We start from the raw sequence: 15,912 nt of genomic DNA, 5'->3' as shown, positions 1-15,912 counted from the left end.
TTTGTTAGCGGTTTATTACTGGCTTTGGTTTTATGTAACCATTTGCAATTTTAAGAAGAAGCAATAAAAGAATCACCTCTCTGAGATTGTTTACCATCACTACACACTGCCCCCAGTTCTTATCCCATTCATAAGCCTCTATACATATCACAACTTAGGCAAAACCTCTCGACTCCCCATAACAATTGAAGCAATTTGGCTGGTCCACAATCCACACCCACTGCCAATAAAAGAGCCCTGGGCGAATGTCGAGGGTAAATATCACAAAATTGAATAACAAAATATTTATGTGTCTGGAAGAGAATAATAGAAAAAATTTAACTATTATTTATTTGGTTTGGTGCTCTCGATGCGCGAGCAGACCAATTGCTGGAGGAGAACCAGAGGGGTTTCCCATCCATATAATTTGCCAGCATGTATTTATGATTTATGAAGTGGGTGACTGAGTGTGCGTAGGCGTACACCCCCACCAGCGTGGTTGTGTGCGTGTCCTCAACTACAAATAGTGCTTTAGTGCTTTAAGGAACAATGGAGAGTGAGATTCAGAATGGCCATTGAGCCGGCCGCAGAACGCTCAGCACGCGAATCGCTTCAGTTATAGATACCCGGCTCACACTCCCGCTGAACACGCACCCGACTATCCAACAACTATCCAACGGAATAGGAGAGGAACAAATTGGATAATGTCTATAAAAACTAATTGAATTCTAAGCGCTGAGCACGCCACTGAGCCACAGCTGTGAGAAAGTAATGAAAGCACCAGCGCTCCAATCAAATAAGTAAAAAAGCGAGTAACGAAGACTGAAAAAGAAACCCAGAACTCCGGGTCTGAAGTGATGACATGCAAGCTGCTGGATAGACGTATCTACGGACTGATGGCGAGTGTGTGTGGGCAGCAGATAGAATTCGGAATGGAATGGCCAGGGGGAAAACAATTTCACACACAAATTGTACAAAGAGAAAAATTACTCAAAACGCTCTAAGATGTTCGCATGTCATGGCACCAAAAAAACTGAGGAAACAAAAAGCTCATTACTCATATGCCAATCAGAAGGGAGGCCAAAAGCGGACCCCAAACAAGCCGCAGATCTTGCGATGCTCGACTGGACTGAACTGCCACAATTAATCATCCGCCGATAATTAACAGCACAGTACGTCCAAATAGAACATAGCGCTAATGCTATTGCTAATGCTGATGCTAATGCCCAGTGTATCTGCCAGATACACTTCAATCCCGGGAAAAAGTGCGCACGCATGCGGGGAGCATTCGTTGGGTTCAAAAGGTTGCCAAAACTGTTGTTTCATTTCTACCACCTTTAATGAGTTTGTAATGAAGCTCCGGCATAGCTTCGCTTTATTTTTGTGCAGCGTAACCACTTGAAAATGAGTCAAACGGATGGATACACGGATAGATACCATGAGCAAGCCGAACCCCCTGCCCGCTGCTGTCAATTCCACCAGCAACCTTCGGTTTGAGTGATGTACTACGACGGCCACAAAACATCGACATCGCATCGCATCGCCATCGATGGTCATTAGCAAAAGATGACGACGACTGTGATGTTGATGGCGCTCCGCTGATGTTGCGCACTCGTAATTCTTCTATAATGGATCTGTTATCTCTGCGCTTAATGGGTTGCGTCTCTGGCCGCCGGGGTGCGGTGGCCGTGGGGCAAAGCTGCGCTGGGATGACTGACGGACTTGAGGCATGCTTAAAACTCGAAATTAAATAATTAGTCGCTGGCCAAGTTCGCCGTATTCCGTATTCCGTACTCCGAACTCCGTTCTCCGTACTCCCTATTTTTTCGTCTCGTTGCGCTGCGTATTTAGATGGGGCCAGGGTAACGACCTTTTAAGTACTTTTAAGATACTAATCGCTGCTTGGTTTTTGTTGGCTGCTCTAAACAGCTAATGGCTTGTTGTGGCTTGTTTGTTGTAGTCCACTCCGCCAGCGAGTGCAACAAAGTCGCCAGCCACTTCGGATGGCACTAATTAACGTCAGGAGAAGAAGCTTTTGGCTTTTGGCTTTGGGGCCTTTCGGCCTTGGCCAAGCGGCGCTGGCGCTGAGACCATTTTCACAAAACTTTTCTCAGATGCGTATTAATTAAAATTTTGATAAGACGCCCGCTCCTCGGGGCGCGTGTAATAAAAGTTGAAAATAAATTACACGAAATTAGTATTTCTCTTTAGGTGTGGCATCATCATCAGCGTCGTCGCTTTTTCGGCGGCAGCGGCAGCGGCAAAGGGCTTATCGCAAAAGTATCTACAAAATAATGGGCGACTAATAGGCCGAGACCCCATCCCCAGATCCACTTCTTGGCTTCTTGATTATGTCAGCTTTAAAAGCGGATTCGCCGAGGCCATTTAGTGCCTGTCTCCGTCTCGAGTTGACTCGACTTGACTTGGCTTGGCTTCCACTTTCCTCCTCTGCGGGTGAAAGTGAGCAAAGTTTCTGCTCGCAGGGGAGCTCCGAGAACGGACTTATAGAGTTACACTTGTTGTCGTCGCCGGCGCTGTGGGAATGTCAACTTCAGATGCTGGTCAACTGGCCAATAAATGATGATAGTTCTGGGTGAAATCCGAGCCATGGCGCTGGGAAAACCAGGCCAGACAGAGACAGACGGAGGGAACCCGAGGAACTTATCAAATATTTGTCCCACTTGAGTGATATCCCAATAAAGCTGCGTGTGGGCGGTTGGTAAGACTTTGGAATGTTTAAAATGTCGGATAGATGCGTGTTTATCTGTGAGATACATTTCAAGTTTCCCCAAAGCCGTTTGTTTACATTCAGGAAACACATATACTGATGAGATTGATTTCTTACTGCGTTCGTTGCATTCCGTAAATGTTTACGTACTTCAGATATGAGCTTAACAGGCATATTTTCTGTGCAAGTGTTGAATTAATTAATATTTGAAAATCAGGAATATTTATTTTAAAAAGTTTCACTTAGTAAAAGGGAGTGTTTCCTTGCTCTTATTGTTATTCAGTTGTAAGAAAGTTCTCACCCAAAAATTAGCTTTTAAGATGATACTTTATCTTTAAGTTTTTCCCACAAGCCTTTTCCAAACCTAAGTTTATTGCCTGACTCCAGAAATAATCATAATAATGGCAGAATTTATAAGCCATGCCAGTCAAAAAGCATTCCAAGTATGCCAAGGCACATGGCACTTGCCCAAAAAACCGAGCTGAAGGAAGCCCAAATTGAATGCGAAAATTCCCACACATTGTTCAGTCTAATGAGAACTATGTCAATGCTGCTCCGTCGTTTATCCCCCTTCTGCGACCCTCCCTCAGACAGTTCTTAAGCTTATGCTTATATATTTGCCCTTGGGCTGACACTTAAGATAAAAACTCTTGACAGAGAGAGACTCTCGAAGTTGGCTGCCCGTAGGCTTTAGGCTGTGGATTCTGCCCCCTTCTCCGGTTCCGACTCTGCTTAAAGTCAATTGAACGAATTCTACAAGCAAATATTTTATGGTCAGTGTTCTTCTCTCACTCTGTCGATGGTTGTTGAATTTTAAATGAAAATTCCATAAATGCCGGCAGCATAAAAATGTACTAGGCCATCCATTTTTCACCCAACGCCCACAGAAAGCTATCTGTTCTGGGCAAAAGTCGGTTTGACAATTTAATAGTATTCCAAAAATTAGCCAATTAGTGGGCGATGGAGCTGCTTTGCTTTCCATAAATATTTTCATATCGGAAACATGCATAATTGCATAATTTGTTTCAATTAGCAGGCCGACCACTAGACACTTGTAATTAAGAACTTATGGGCGATAAGCTTTCCTGAGCTGGGGGAGAGAAAGGTGAAAGGCAGAAGGCCAGGAGGACAGAGAAACAGAAGAACAGGCCAAAAACTCACAGCCCGAGGCAAGAGTAAACAAGTCCAGGTCCTTTGACATTGCTTTGACGCCGTGTGCTTCCCTCCACCTGCACCTGTGGCACTTAATTAATATATTAAATCGGCATATCTGTTTCAGCTCTAATTAACCTTTGAACCTCTCCACAAATCAGCGCCCCTACAAAAAGTCAAAGCAAAGTCCTGGCCCCCTCCCAAAAACCCACAGGGGCTGTTTGGCGGCGAGGTGACAGTCACGAGTCCCATTATACGATATTGTATGTACAATTTGAAGCAACTCGCAATTACCAACGACACGTCAAGATGTGAAATTAACACCGTCACACAAGCAGACAGGGCAGGGGCAGGGGGCAGGGGCGGGGCAGGTCGGGGGCGGCAGACAGACATATTAATGTATCTGGCTGGTATTTAACATTCAACAACAATAACAATCACTATGTGTGTGGGTGACATTTTCGTTGGCTGCCTCGAAAATCATTAAATCACACAGCAACGTCGAGGAAGGAAAAAAGCTTTCTCTGTTTGTGTCAGCCGTACAATTGGCCTCCCCTTCCGAGAACCACCCACCACCCAGCCCACCGCCCACTTCTGGCCCACGCATATCCTGTCAGGCCAGGAGTGAAAAAAGAAAGCAAACGGAAAAGCCAAGAGCTACGCAACCACAGCACGCAATACTCGCATTTCATTAGACACTTTGCAGTGACGACTCCTATTACTCTTCCTGAAGAGTCACCTCGGAAAGAGGAGGTGCCACGGCACTTCCCTGTGGCCAGGACCTTGGCCAAATGACGTCGTCTCCTGCGACTTTCCAAATAAAAACGAAAAATTAGCGTTTTATTGGTGGGCAAGGTCAAAAGTCAGCAGTTGGTGGTCCGATGATGGCTGTCACACGAATTGAAACGGAATGGTTGATCGGTCTTACTAATTCGTGCAATCTGATGGTCGAAATACAGCCCAGAAGGTGACCCCGACCAGCGTGAAATGTGAGCCATGGCCATATGCCATAATTTTGTAGTTAGTTTTCGTTAGTTCGTAATTGAAAAGGACAAATCAGATGGCAGCCTCGATTGGGCTAAGCACGTCCTAAGGAAGTGCCACAACTCGGCCACAAATATCTGGCAATAACTCGCAAGCGGCCAGATTAAGTGATATAATCAAGTAACAACGGCAAAACCAACTATTCCATTAGCCAACCGGGCTGGGGCGGCAAAAGTGCAAATAAAAACTTTTCTGTCCAACGCCGCAAATGAGTTTGTCATTATTCAAGCGCCGGCAAAACTGTCTGCCTGTATACATACACATTTCGCGCACCTTTTTGTGCGACATTGTTTTTGCCACAAATTAATTACAATCCAAGTTGAGTGGCAAAATGTTTTTCTTGTGTATTTCTCATACAACATATTTATCAACACAAAATGTTTGCCCTGGGAGCGAGACTTTGCGAGAATAAATTGGATGATATTAGGGCGACAACTTTTCATTTAGTTGGCCTGGCCGGCCAGGACTGCCCTTAATTTCCGGCCACACGCATTGGAAAAATGAAAGCGTTGGCCGGGAATGAAAAATCGTTAGGCGCGTTAGGATTCCTTTCCTTCAACGGGTACTGGGACCTTCTTTGTGCTGGGTTTTTATTTTGCGCTTCACTTACCTGAAAATAGGTTTGACCCTTGTCCACCCAGCCGATGGCCATATCGGCACCGGCAAGATTGCCATCGGGCGAGAATCCGAAGCCGACGTAGCCCAGGGTACGTGCCTGTATTTCAAATGTTATATCCTGATTAATGATTTGCCATAGTATGCGAAAATCCTCATTCAAATCGATGGCATGATCCCAAATGGGTGTTCCGGCCGCTGCCGCCGATGTGGCTGCTGTTCCGGCTCCTGCTGCCCCTGCTCCTCCTCCCGGAGCTCCTCCTGCTCCCGAGGTCTTGTTGCTGCGAGTGGCCAGCTTGCCGGCAGCCCGGACTCCGCTGGCCAGAAGGAGGAGCAGCAGGAACAAGCTGAACGTGTGGCAGGATATAAAACATGTGATTAACGAAGAACGCCTTGAACTTGAGGGTCGTCTGCTGCCGAGCAGCGATGTTGCTGCCGTGCTGCTCTGTGTTGCTGGTGGGTCAGCAGCAAGTGTTGCTGCTGCTGCGGCTGCTGCTGCTGTAACTGCCTTCCTTGGGCGAGCCATTTTGTGCGATTTGCCGGGCTTGCTGGGTGCTTGGGTTTAGCAAATAGTTGTGATTACTTTTCTTGTTGCCACGCTGACATTTATTGCGCGCAAAATCACTGGACGATGGCTCGTAATTACGCAACTGTCTCGGACCTTCAGATCTGCTTCTTTGGTGTTATCACAGTTACGATTATTTACTTAGCAATTTCACTTTTGTCGCTGCTTCCTGCTTCCTCTGCTGATTTGCTGCTCATTAGTTTCGCTTGTCACACGAACAAAGCCGCGGATGAACAAAGCTCCAGCTCGGCCTGATCGGGCGGATGCAACCTGAAAGTTGGAAGGAAAGAAAAATGTTATATAATTGCTATAATTTGTTGTCGGCTGTAATGGTGGAAAGAACTCGATTCCTGCCCTCGGTCTTCTTTCGTGCTGCAATGTTTAAACGCATATAATTACATAAATTATGAACCGGTATCTATGAGATACACATCCCCACCGAGCCACTCAGCCAAACAGCCATCCAGCTACTCAGCTACTCAGCCACACAGACATCCATCCATCTATCCACACATCACAACAAAGTTGAAGGTTCATTTTTGCTGTGGAGAGTTCGTCAACATTTTCCTTGAAGCGTTAATTAGCCTGGTCACGCAGTTTTCACAGCAATGTACGTCGGAAGACGAAATTGCTTTGAGTACTCCAGTGAGCAGGGAAATTAAATTCGGAGGGGAAGGGTTGAGCAGTGACAGGAAAATGGCAAATATCTTCCGAAACAGCGCTTACACTCATTAAAATAGTACACAGTGGAGAGTCAAGGATAAAGGCTTCTGCGGAAATCTGTTGCCAAAATGTTTCCCATGCCCTCACTCAACCGTGCCAATGAGCCAGACAACCCACTCCCTCAACTTTCTGCATTTGAATGACTAATTCCGGCTTTCCCTCTCAGATATCAAGAGTCTTCGGCCTCGCACGCAATTAGTGCGTTGTGGCTCGGTCAAAGCAAATCGAAGATAATTACAGCTTGTCATAATTTTAATGAAGAAGGTCGCCCAGAACCGAACCCGAGTCAAACCGCCGTCCCTCTGTCCGTTGTCCGCTGTCCGTTGTCCGTCCGTTAGTGAGGAAGCCAAGTGGGGGCGAGGCCAGACCAGACCAGGTCGGCCAATGGGACTTATTGTATTAAATCGCGGCGGCTTAGCCAGACGAACCGCAAGCGCATTGACGACGTCTAGTCCGTCCTTATCCCTCGGATTGTCCTCCTCCTGCCATCTCGCCATCTTGCCGTCGCAGCTGTCTGCGCATATTTGGTGTGCGGTTACATTTGATTACATGCCAAAAGAGCCGCCCCAGCCGCCCCCTTTCAACCAGCACTCCGCACACAAATCTTTAATTTGACGTCGGCGTTTTGGGTAAATGTCAAATGGTTGGTAATTTGTTATAAATAGCCAACTTCCGCTGGCCCGACACAGCACATAGATACCTTCCGCCGCTGTGTGAGTGCGTATTGCGTGGATACTGAAATGTATTTGCGCTAATTCCAAGTGCTTAGTCGCGTGTTCAAAGTTGACAAAGGTCAACAAACGCCAGGCAAACACAGAAAATTGAAAAGTCCAAGCGGAGAACGAATTAAGAGCGAAGAATTGTGCGGCAAGGCCGAATGTGGAATGCTCTACTTCCATTAGTTTGATCATCTGCCATGGAAGGCCCATATCCCCTCGAGAAAATTGAATATCTCAGCGTGATGTGCTCGCCATAACAATCTCTTCCTAATGCTGACCAATAAAAGTAATTTTAGGAAGTTCCTGCCATCGGACAAATGTATCTCGAAGATACTACCGCAATATTATAGCAGATTTCTATGGCGTATTTATAGGTGACTTTTATGTCCTACTTCCTTCCCAACGACAAAGTTATTGTGCCTGCTGTTCACCCCTCCGCTGTTATCAAAAATGTATCCGAAAGATACACAACAATGAGCTCGATGGGGCAATGGGGCTCTACACGGCTCCTCTTGCTCCATGTTCTCGATGGCGCTGAGTGACGGCCGGCAACGTTAAATGACGTTGATTATAATTATGCGGACTTGTACTTTGTACTACACAGTGCTACAGGGTTCCCCTGTTTTTGCTGTTGCCTTCGCTGTTTGTTATTATTATTGCTGTCGTCATCATCATCGTCATCGCCATCGTCATCATCATCGCCGTGCGGAGTCTCCGGTCTGCAGACTTCGACTGTCGTTGATGGGGCGGTCAGATGAATGATGTCTCTTAAATACAGACCGAGCCAGGCGAGGCAATCGTCCTCATCATCATGATTGTTGCTGCTGCCGTAAAATTCAAGCCAATTTAGCCTGGAGGGAGGCAGGTCCGGCAGGTTCCTCCTTTTGCCAGGCTGCCAGGCTGGCAGGCTGCACAGCATGTTGCCCAAGCCAAGACGACATTCATAAGTACAAGTGCTCTTCGGGAAGTCAGCGATGGCAGCGTGAGTTGGCGGCAGGAATGCGTGTTTCTTGGCCGGGCCTTCAGCCGCGTATCGATCATTTCGGGCTGGCCGGGCTACCATCTCCAGAGGACATTCATAAGCACAAGTGCTTCGCCCGGCGCTCGTATAATATTATTACTTGGCGAATTAACTACGCCGAAAGCAAAACAAACACAAACTCGAAGATTGCTCCGGCAACTGGTTCTAAAAGGCACGAAATGGCTTCCGTAGACACATTAGTCGCTTTTACACAAAAACCCAGACAAAACGGACAGAGCCTGGCCTGTGCCCCCTTTCCCCACCTCTGGACTGCTGATGGGCGAGCAAAAAGATGCAACTGAATGAGGCATATAAAAGCCTTCCCAAGCGCCGCCGCGGCAAAAAAGAAGAGCCAACAGAAGCGGAAAGAAAGAAAGAAAGGAAGAAAAGAGGGGCGAAAGAAAAGCAAGAAAAAATGAATACAAGTCAAAGACTTTGTCCAATGGTTTTCATCATTGCACGATTTGTAGATGGAGCGGGTAGTTCCACAGAGGCGTTTGCAGGGGGCTGTGGCCCCAGATCTGGTCTGTGGCAGCTTCTGTTCGCCGGCAGACGGACAACGACATTGATGAGGATGTTTTGCCAGAGCCACAGTGGGGCAAGTCCCATGGAAGAGGTCTCAGGGGGCCAAGGAGGTCACCACCTAATTCTAGCCCGTATTCATTTGATTCTCGAGTTGAGATACGCACAGCGGTACGTGGAAAACCAGGTAACCAGAGCTCTTAAATAAAACCATCACAGTTTAAGCTTCGAATTCAACAGAAATATTTTATCACTCAAGATACTATCAAACTACAATGGAATTACCCCAGAGCGAACAGCTCCAGAGAGCTTAAACTAAGGCAATATCTATAGTTCACACCAAACAGCATTTCAACAGCAGACTTAAAGGTAAGTGTGCCAATCTATTGTCGATGCTTGCGAGAAAACAAATGGTTCTGTTGGCCCTGACTGCCATGCCCACTGGGAAATTCGATCTCATACAAATTGTTTTCCTGCTGCCGTCATTCTGTGGTATTCCTTTCCCTTAATTGATTCCATTCTAATTACAATATTTAGCCAACTCATTGGCCCAATCACAGGGCATTCCTCCCCTCTCCATTTCGCACATCATTAATAACGATGGGTTTTGATTTGTGCGAACTGCTGGTTCCTTTCACCTTCCGCTCTTGAGTAATCGAATGCTTTCACATTTTAATATCTCTCACCAAGTGGTATGCCGTGCAAAGAGTAATTAGTGATTTTTGGCACATTTCAATACTTTCTAATCGCATCCCAGTGTGCCGTTTGTGGCAATTCTTTTGCTTAGCAGCTAGCCCAGAATCCGGCATCTCATGGCTCGGGAGAAAGGGGCAGGCTGCCCGTGTATGTTTTCATTTAGCAGATACAAGCGGCAAGTACACGGGATGCTACCGGGCCCCCGTCATCGTCGAAGATGCTCCATCATGTGGCAGCAACAACTGCAACAACTGCAACCACTGCAACAACGTGGTTGTTGTCGATTCCAGAGTTCTGCGGTTGCCGCAGCTTGATTATAAATGTACGAGGCAACTTGTATGACATGTAAGTTGTTGTACTTGCAGCCGAGCAGGCGAGCATCTGAGTATCTGGGCATCCGAGAGTGTGTATCTGTGAGAACGTGTATCTGAGGAGCGTGCATGTGTGGTTGTCACTGCACCTGTCATCCTTGCAGCCTGCCAGCGAAAATTGCCAGTGCGGTGGGGAAAAAATTATTATTTATCATCGGCGGGCCAAGGTTTCCGAGACAAGTCAAACTGGGAATTATATGGGTATGCACGTTTATACAGATGCGCTGGGACTCCACTAATTACTGCACATCATTTGCTTACTCGAGTGCCTCTTCTGCCGCCGTTTCCAGGCCCATCTGCCCATCTGCCCATCGCCCAACCTGCTCCGCTCGCCCCGCCGCCTCGCAGATTTAATTGAGTAAAAAAATTGACTAATTAGAGTGAGTCCAAAGCACTTGGCCCCGGGCAACAGAAGCGGCGGAAAAACAAGTCTGGGCCGGGCCGGGCTGGGCTGAGGGGTGGGGTTTTTGGGGACCGACGAGGGGAGGGGCTACCTGTTCTCATTTATTAAGGCCTGGTCAAGAGCGGTTTGAATCAAAACTGCAACTGCGCCTGCAACCCAAGGCTCCTGTGTCGGCGTCGTCGCCGTCTTCCGTAGTCCATCGTGTGTCGTCTTCGTATTTAATGATCATTAAACAAGCTGGCAGCCAATTGCACTAAGAGCTGCAGGCTTCTGCCGCCTTGAACAGTGGGCCGCGTGGCCAAAGTGGCGCCCAACTGCGGCCACTCGGACTCCAGATGGCTAAGACGGGACTTAGCCCACTGTGAGGGGCCAGCCGACTGATGAAAACTATTAGTGAAGGCAGCTACGGAGCTGCAAAGTGGCTGCCTTTTGTAAATTGCACCGACATTCCAGCAGTTCCTGGCCTTCCTCCTCCTGGACCGTCGCGTAATTTAAATAATCATAAAAAATAATAATTCGTTCTATTGGATGCCTCCAAGTCCATGTTCAGCGCCCTGCTGCCCGTTGATTATTATGGCCCTGGTAATATCTTGTGCTCGTTAGCAATTTTCGTTTCGAATAAATAGTAATTAGTGTGCCGAAAAGAGTTGCCCCCCTACCCCCCACTTCGCCTGGCTTTTTATTGGCACTCTCCACCTCTGCCTGGTTTCACCTGCAAACTATCGCACAAAGCCTTTGCACTTTGCTGACGTTCTCTGTTTTGGGCACTTTTATTTGACATTTTTCATTAAACACGAGATGAAAAAAGGTTTTCTTGCCGTCAGAGGGGGGCTGTCGGCCTCAGAGCTGCGTTGACATAACATTTTTGTATGGCTCCTCCCGTCCCCGTCCTCGTCCTCGTTCTTCTCACCACTTTGGCATGGAAGTTTGAAGGCATCTGGGGAAATATGTCAGCGTTGTTTAAGTTTTTAACATTTTCAACTGGGTGCTGGGTGCTGGGTACTGGGTACTGGGTGCTGGGGGGAGATTGCTATTTACTCTGGCATAATTGGCTTGTCGGCATAGTTATAAAAAGTTCTACTCGGGTGCAATTGGATTAAATGCACGGATATATAAACACACGCACACACAGAGCCACTGGGAGATATAAAAGTTGGCAAAGCTCTGGTTATCTTTGGAGTTGGCTCTAACGAAAGGCAAACAAAAGCCAGCTAAAAATTCCGGCTTTAATGCGGAGTATCTGAATCTGAAAGTATTTGAGCTGGAGCATATCAATCTTATCTCAGGGCAAATGTTAATATATCATGAGCGGGAGGGGTTCTATCTGCATATTTTACTCTTTCTGTGGATGATTGATTGCATTGGCTGGCCGGGAAGGGTCGGGTGAATCGTTGGACAACTCCCCCACTCTCGGAGGGGGGATAACCTTTGACGTCGCGATTGAATATGCAGGATTTTGCTGGGCAAAATCATCTTTGAGCAAGTTGCAACTCGAGTCCGCAGTCCGTCTGTCTGAAAATTCAAACTTGGTTTATTCTTGGTCCATTTGTGTTGTTAGTTTGCAATGGATACACAAATAGTTGGAGAAAGCTGCCTGCTTTTCAGGTCTTTCTGCTGGTTGTGTGTCATCTTTTTGGCTTATCAGCTGCGCATCATAAAATTTGCCTCTTCTTCCCAGCTCTTACTCATTCTGCAATTGCGAACTCCGTTCACTTTTCTTCTCCAGCACTCCGAGCGCTCCTTTTCTATTCCCAGCCGGGGAACTTTCTTTTGTTTCTGTCTATTGCTAAAAGTCGGGACCCCGTTACTACTCTCCCCCAAATCCCCCTCCCCCAGGCCCTCACTATTCGTAGTTGTGTGTTTTTGAACCAGGCAAGTGAATTTTCTCATTTTGCACTTGATATTGTTGCCGTTTTTGCTGCCTCCTGCCTGGGAAATTCTTCTGCTTTTTCTGCTTGTTTTTTATTTTGGCAGAATGAAACTTTTCAACGCTCTCCCTTTGCCCCCCGCACATCCCCCCAGGCCCCAGTGTCTGGTGCTGCCTTTTGCATTTTCGGTAGGTATGAAGGTAGGAAATTTAATCTCAAAGTCGTCATCGTCAACGCCGTCGTACTCCCCGTACTTGTTGTTCTCGGCGACGTCACAGAAAATATTTAATTAATTTTTCGAATTTTAATTAAAAAGTTTCCGTTACGTTACGTTACGTCATCAGCACAGCAGATCCAGATTCCGGAACCCGGAATCCGGAATCCGCATCTCGTAGGCCGACGCTACTTTCGTGTAGTTTGGGCCCTTTTATTGCGTTAAGTAGCGAATGTTTGATGGCAGGTAACCCAAGACAACTCTTCCAGCCAGCGCCATCAATCAATTCGCTAAGGAGCGCGTGGAGCAGTCCCCACCAAAGTCCATTCCAATAAACATAAAGCAAACACTTAATTGTCTGTCAGCGTTAACAAACCGACAACACAAATATCATATGACCAAGGGGCCCGAAGAGCCGAGGGCATTGGGAGGCAGAGTATTGGCCGCTTGTTGTTTCCATAAGCAGACACACACATATATCACCTGCTGCGCACAGAAATGTTTTTCCACAAAACTTGTAAGAGATGCCAACTGGCTGATAGGACCGTATAGACCTTATGGAGAGGGACTCGACCGAACAGAATCCAACCCAGCCGAAGCGAACTAAACTCTCTTGCATGCATTTCGTTATCTGTGACAAAGATCTCCTGGCCATTAAATTAACACTTAATGACTTGTGAGTGCGTGTGTGTAGGTGCAGACGACAATGATGACTAAAGGAAAAGCAGCAGAAAAAGAAAAGACTCTCTGCAGCAGCCACACATCATTAGGAGACAGCGGGGAGGCGTTGCCGGGCTTTCGTTACCTCGGGTACTCTGCCACATCTCTTTGATACCCTACAAAAGGCCGGACCGACCCGAATAGGCCTGCCTGATGACTTTGTTAGCCAGGCTGCAGGGGAAAGGCCTGCCCGAGAAGAAAGGAAGAATGGTCCGACCGGCATAAAGGACTGCCTCCCGACAAAAGATGCCTGGGAACACACCTTGCCCGGGAGAAGAGCCTTTGTTCGGTCCGGGTTATCATCGTGAAAAATGGAATTATGGCACAAGGAAATGGATTAAGAAAAGGAAACATTATGTCCAAGATCTGATTGCTCTTTTAGAGCTCGAAATGGAAGAGAAGACAAGTGAAATATAGACTCAGAAATTAAATTTCCAAGGTAGTTTTGAAGGGATTAGAAGATGGAATAAAGGAAGATCTTTGAAAGTCCACAGAGAAATTAAAATTCTTTTTTTCTTTTTATAATTAAAAAATGTCTACGATCTTTTATACTTTTTACTCAGTATTTCGTTATTAATATAATTGGACGGAAGATCTATTGAATTAAAGATACTACTTTGAAATGAAAAACGGCTGTGATCATTATTAGATGTTTAAGACAACAAACATTTATCTAGGGAACTATAAATTAAAATTTTGTAGTCAAGTTTTTGGGCTTTTCTGGCTATTCCCCAACCTAAAGAGCATCGGATATTCGATTCGCATGGGGCCAGTATCTCTCCGATTCCATCTCATTTGTATCTACATCTCGGGCGGAGTATCTTGTTTGCAGCCATAAGTTTTCAAATTGTTTTTAGACTGACAAAATAAATGATGACAGGCGGCACGGCGGCTTTATCGCCGCTCTTTTTCTCCCGGGCCTCGGTCGCCCCATGTCGCTAAGTTGTTCTAATTTTTTGTTCCCCACGAGATCTCTAATGGGCGGGAGGCGGTAGGCGGGGTACGTTACATGCCTATAAGTTAGATGAATAGATAAATCTGTTTGGGACATACTTGGAAACTGCGTTTCAGAGAAGAGTCCACGGGGAGGAGCGAGTGGCGACGTGTGGGCCGAAGTGGAACACAATTTGATGTTTCTCACTTAATTTGTTATGGCGAGCGCTAACAAATTTCCTGCCATTACAAATGTTTTCGGCCTCGGCAGGGAAATATTTTTATGATTATTTAAATGTGTCTCGGGTATTAATTAATCGGACGCAATCATCGGAGGAATGCGACAAGTGGCATAAATATTTCATTTGTGGCCCAGCCAAATCAGTTGAGACTAACCGCAGGAAGAGGGGCAGAGAGCTGTGTCGGTGATAAATTTATTGCATAATTGAACAGGACGAAATCCTCTTGAAGGCTTTAAAATGCATTTGTTCTTCCTGGCCTTCGCCTCACCTTGCCGGGGGATCCTTCACGCAGGACACTTCCCGGCAGTTCTGGCTTCCTCCTGTTATTTATGAGCTTGCGGTAAACCAACAAATGGGTGGGGTTCGGGGGCTCGAAAGGTTCGGGGGATTGTGTGTGGTGCGTGCTCTCGTTTTGTTTAATTAAGTAGCATAACTGTAAACAAATTAATTTCAATATTAACAAAGAAGATTATTGAAAATCTCTCGCATTATTTACAATGTTGAATGACAAAACAAATAAATTATTAATTTTCCAAGAGCTCCGCCACTCAAGTGGATGACAATGCATGATATTTCCCTTTGAAACGGAGGGAGGTTCCCGGGGATGGCTGGTTGCGGAGAATGCGCACAAAGCAGCCATTTGAGTGTAAACATTCTGTACGATTACAGCTTCGGTTACCGTTTTAATTGTCCCTGCCACAAGCTGAGACGCCACCACCCAGCCGCCCAGCCCCCTGCCACCCAGCCACCCACTCATCCATCCATCCCTCCAGGGCCCCTCAGCATTTTCTTCAATGTCATGCTCAGCAGGAGAGGAGGGCCTTGAATGGGGCAAATGTAGCTTGAAAACTGTGGCTTTTGTCGGAGAACAGCTCCGTTGGCTTAGCCAATATGACAACATCTGGGAGATGGGCGCTGGGAAGTTGCTCCCTTGGGTCGGTTTAGCTTGATGATGGAAAAGCAAGTCACTTGTTGAAAGGGTTGGCAAATAATAAAAACAATTGCGGGCAAGGATTAAATTAGGAAGGTGCCCGAACACTGCTGGAAAGTATAATTGGAGGGGATGTAAACTCGAATCCCAATGGTCGTTCTAACGCTCGGAAAGGTTTTTGCTCAGCTTATTCAGAACCAAAATTAACGTCCCCCAAATCCCAGCTAAACTTGATATTGTATTAATTTGAGCGCCATATATCTTTACTAGCTCCGCTCCCTAATCCCCAAGGGCTAAGGGCTTCGGATTGCACTTCCCCCACTTGTAATAACTTGTCTGATCTCGTGTCATCATATGCGTTTAACCTCCTATGGCAGCCTCGACATTTGCAAAACTTGGCAGGACTCTTCATCCTCGCCGCCCGACTTCCCCTACTTGACCTTGTCCCCTTACATAACCTTGGGGG

At 46.6% G+C, this 15,912-nt stretch overlaps 1 protein-coding gene across 1 annotated transcript in view; it reads right to left on the bottom strand.

Annotated features, from left to right (window-relative positions):
- Positions 1-15,912, bottom strand: part of olf413 (DBH like monooxygenase olf413) — a 110,196-nt gene that overhangs the window by 55,348 nt on the left and 38,936 nt on the right. The window contains exon 2 of the mRNA XM_036815202.3: positions 5,514-6,353. Within this exon, the coding sequence (XP_036671097.1) occupies positions 5,514-6,044 (531 nt within the window). The 5' untranslated portion in view covers positions 6,045-6,353. The remainder of the gene's footprint in view (positions 1-5,513; positions 6,354-15,912) is intronic.

This window comes from Drosophila suzukii, chromosome 3 (genome assembly GCF_043229965.1).
Source record: "Drosophila suzukii chromosome 3, CBGP_Dsuzu_IsoJpt1.0, whole genome shotgun sequence".
NCBI classification, from domain to species: domain Eukaryota; kingdom Metazoa; phylum Arthropoda; class Insecta; order Diptera; family Drosophilidae; genus Drosophila; species Drosophila suzukii.
The sequence above is the reverse complement of the archived record's forward strand: the minus strand, read 5'-3'. Positions and strand labels throughout refer to the sequence as shown.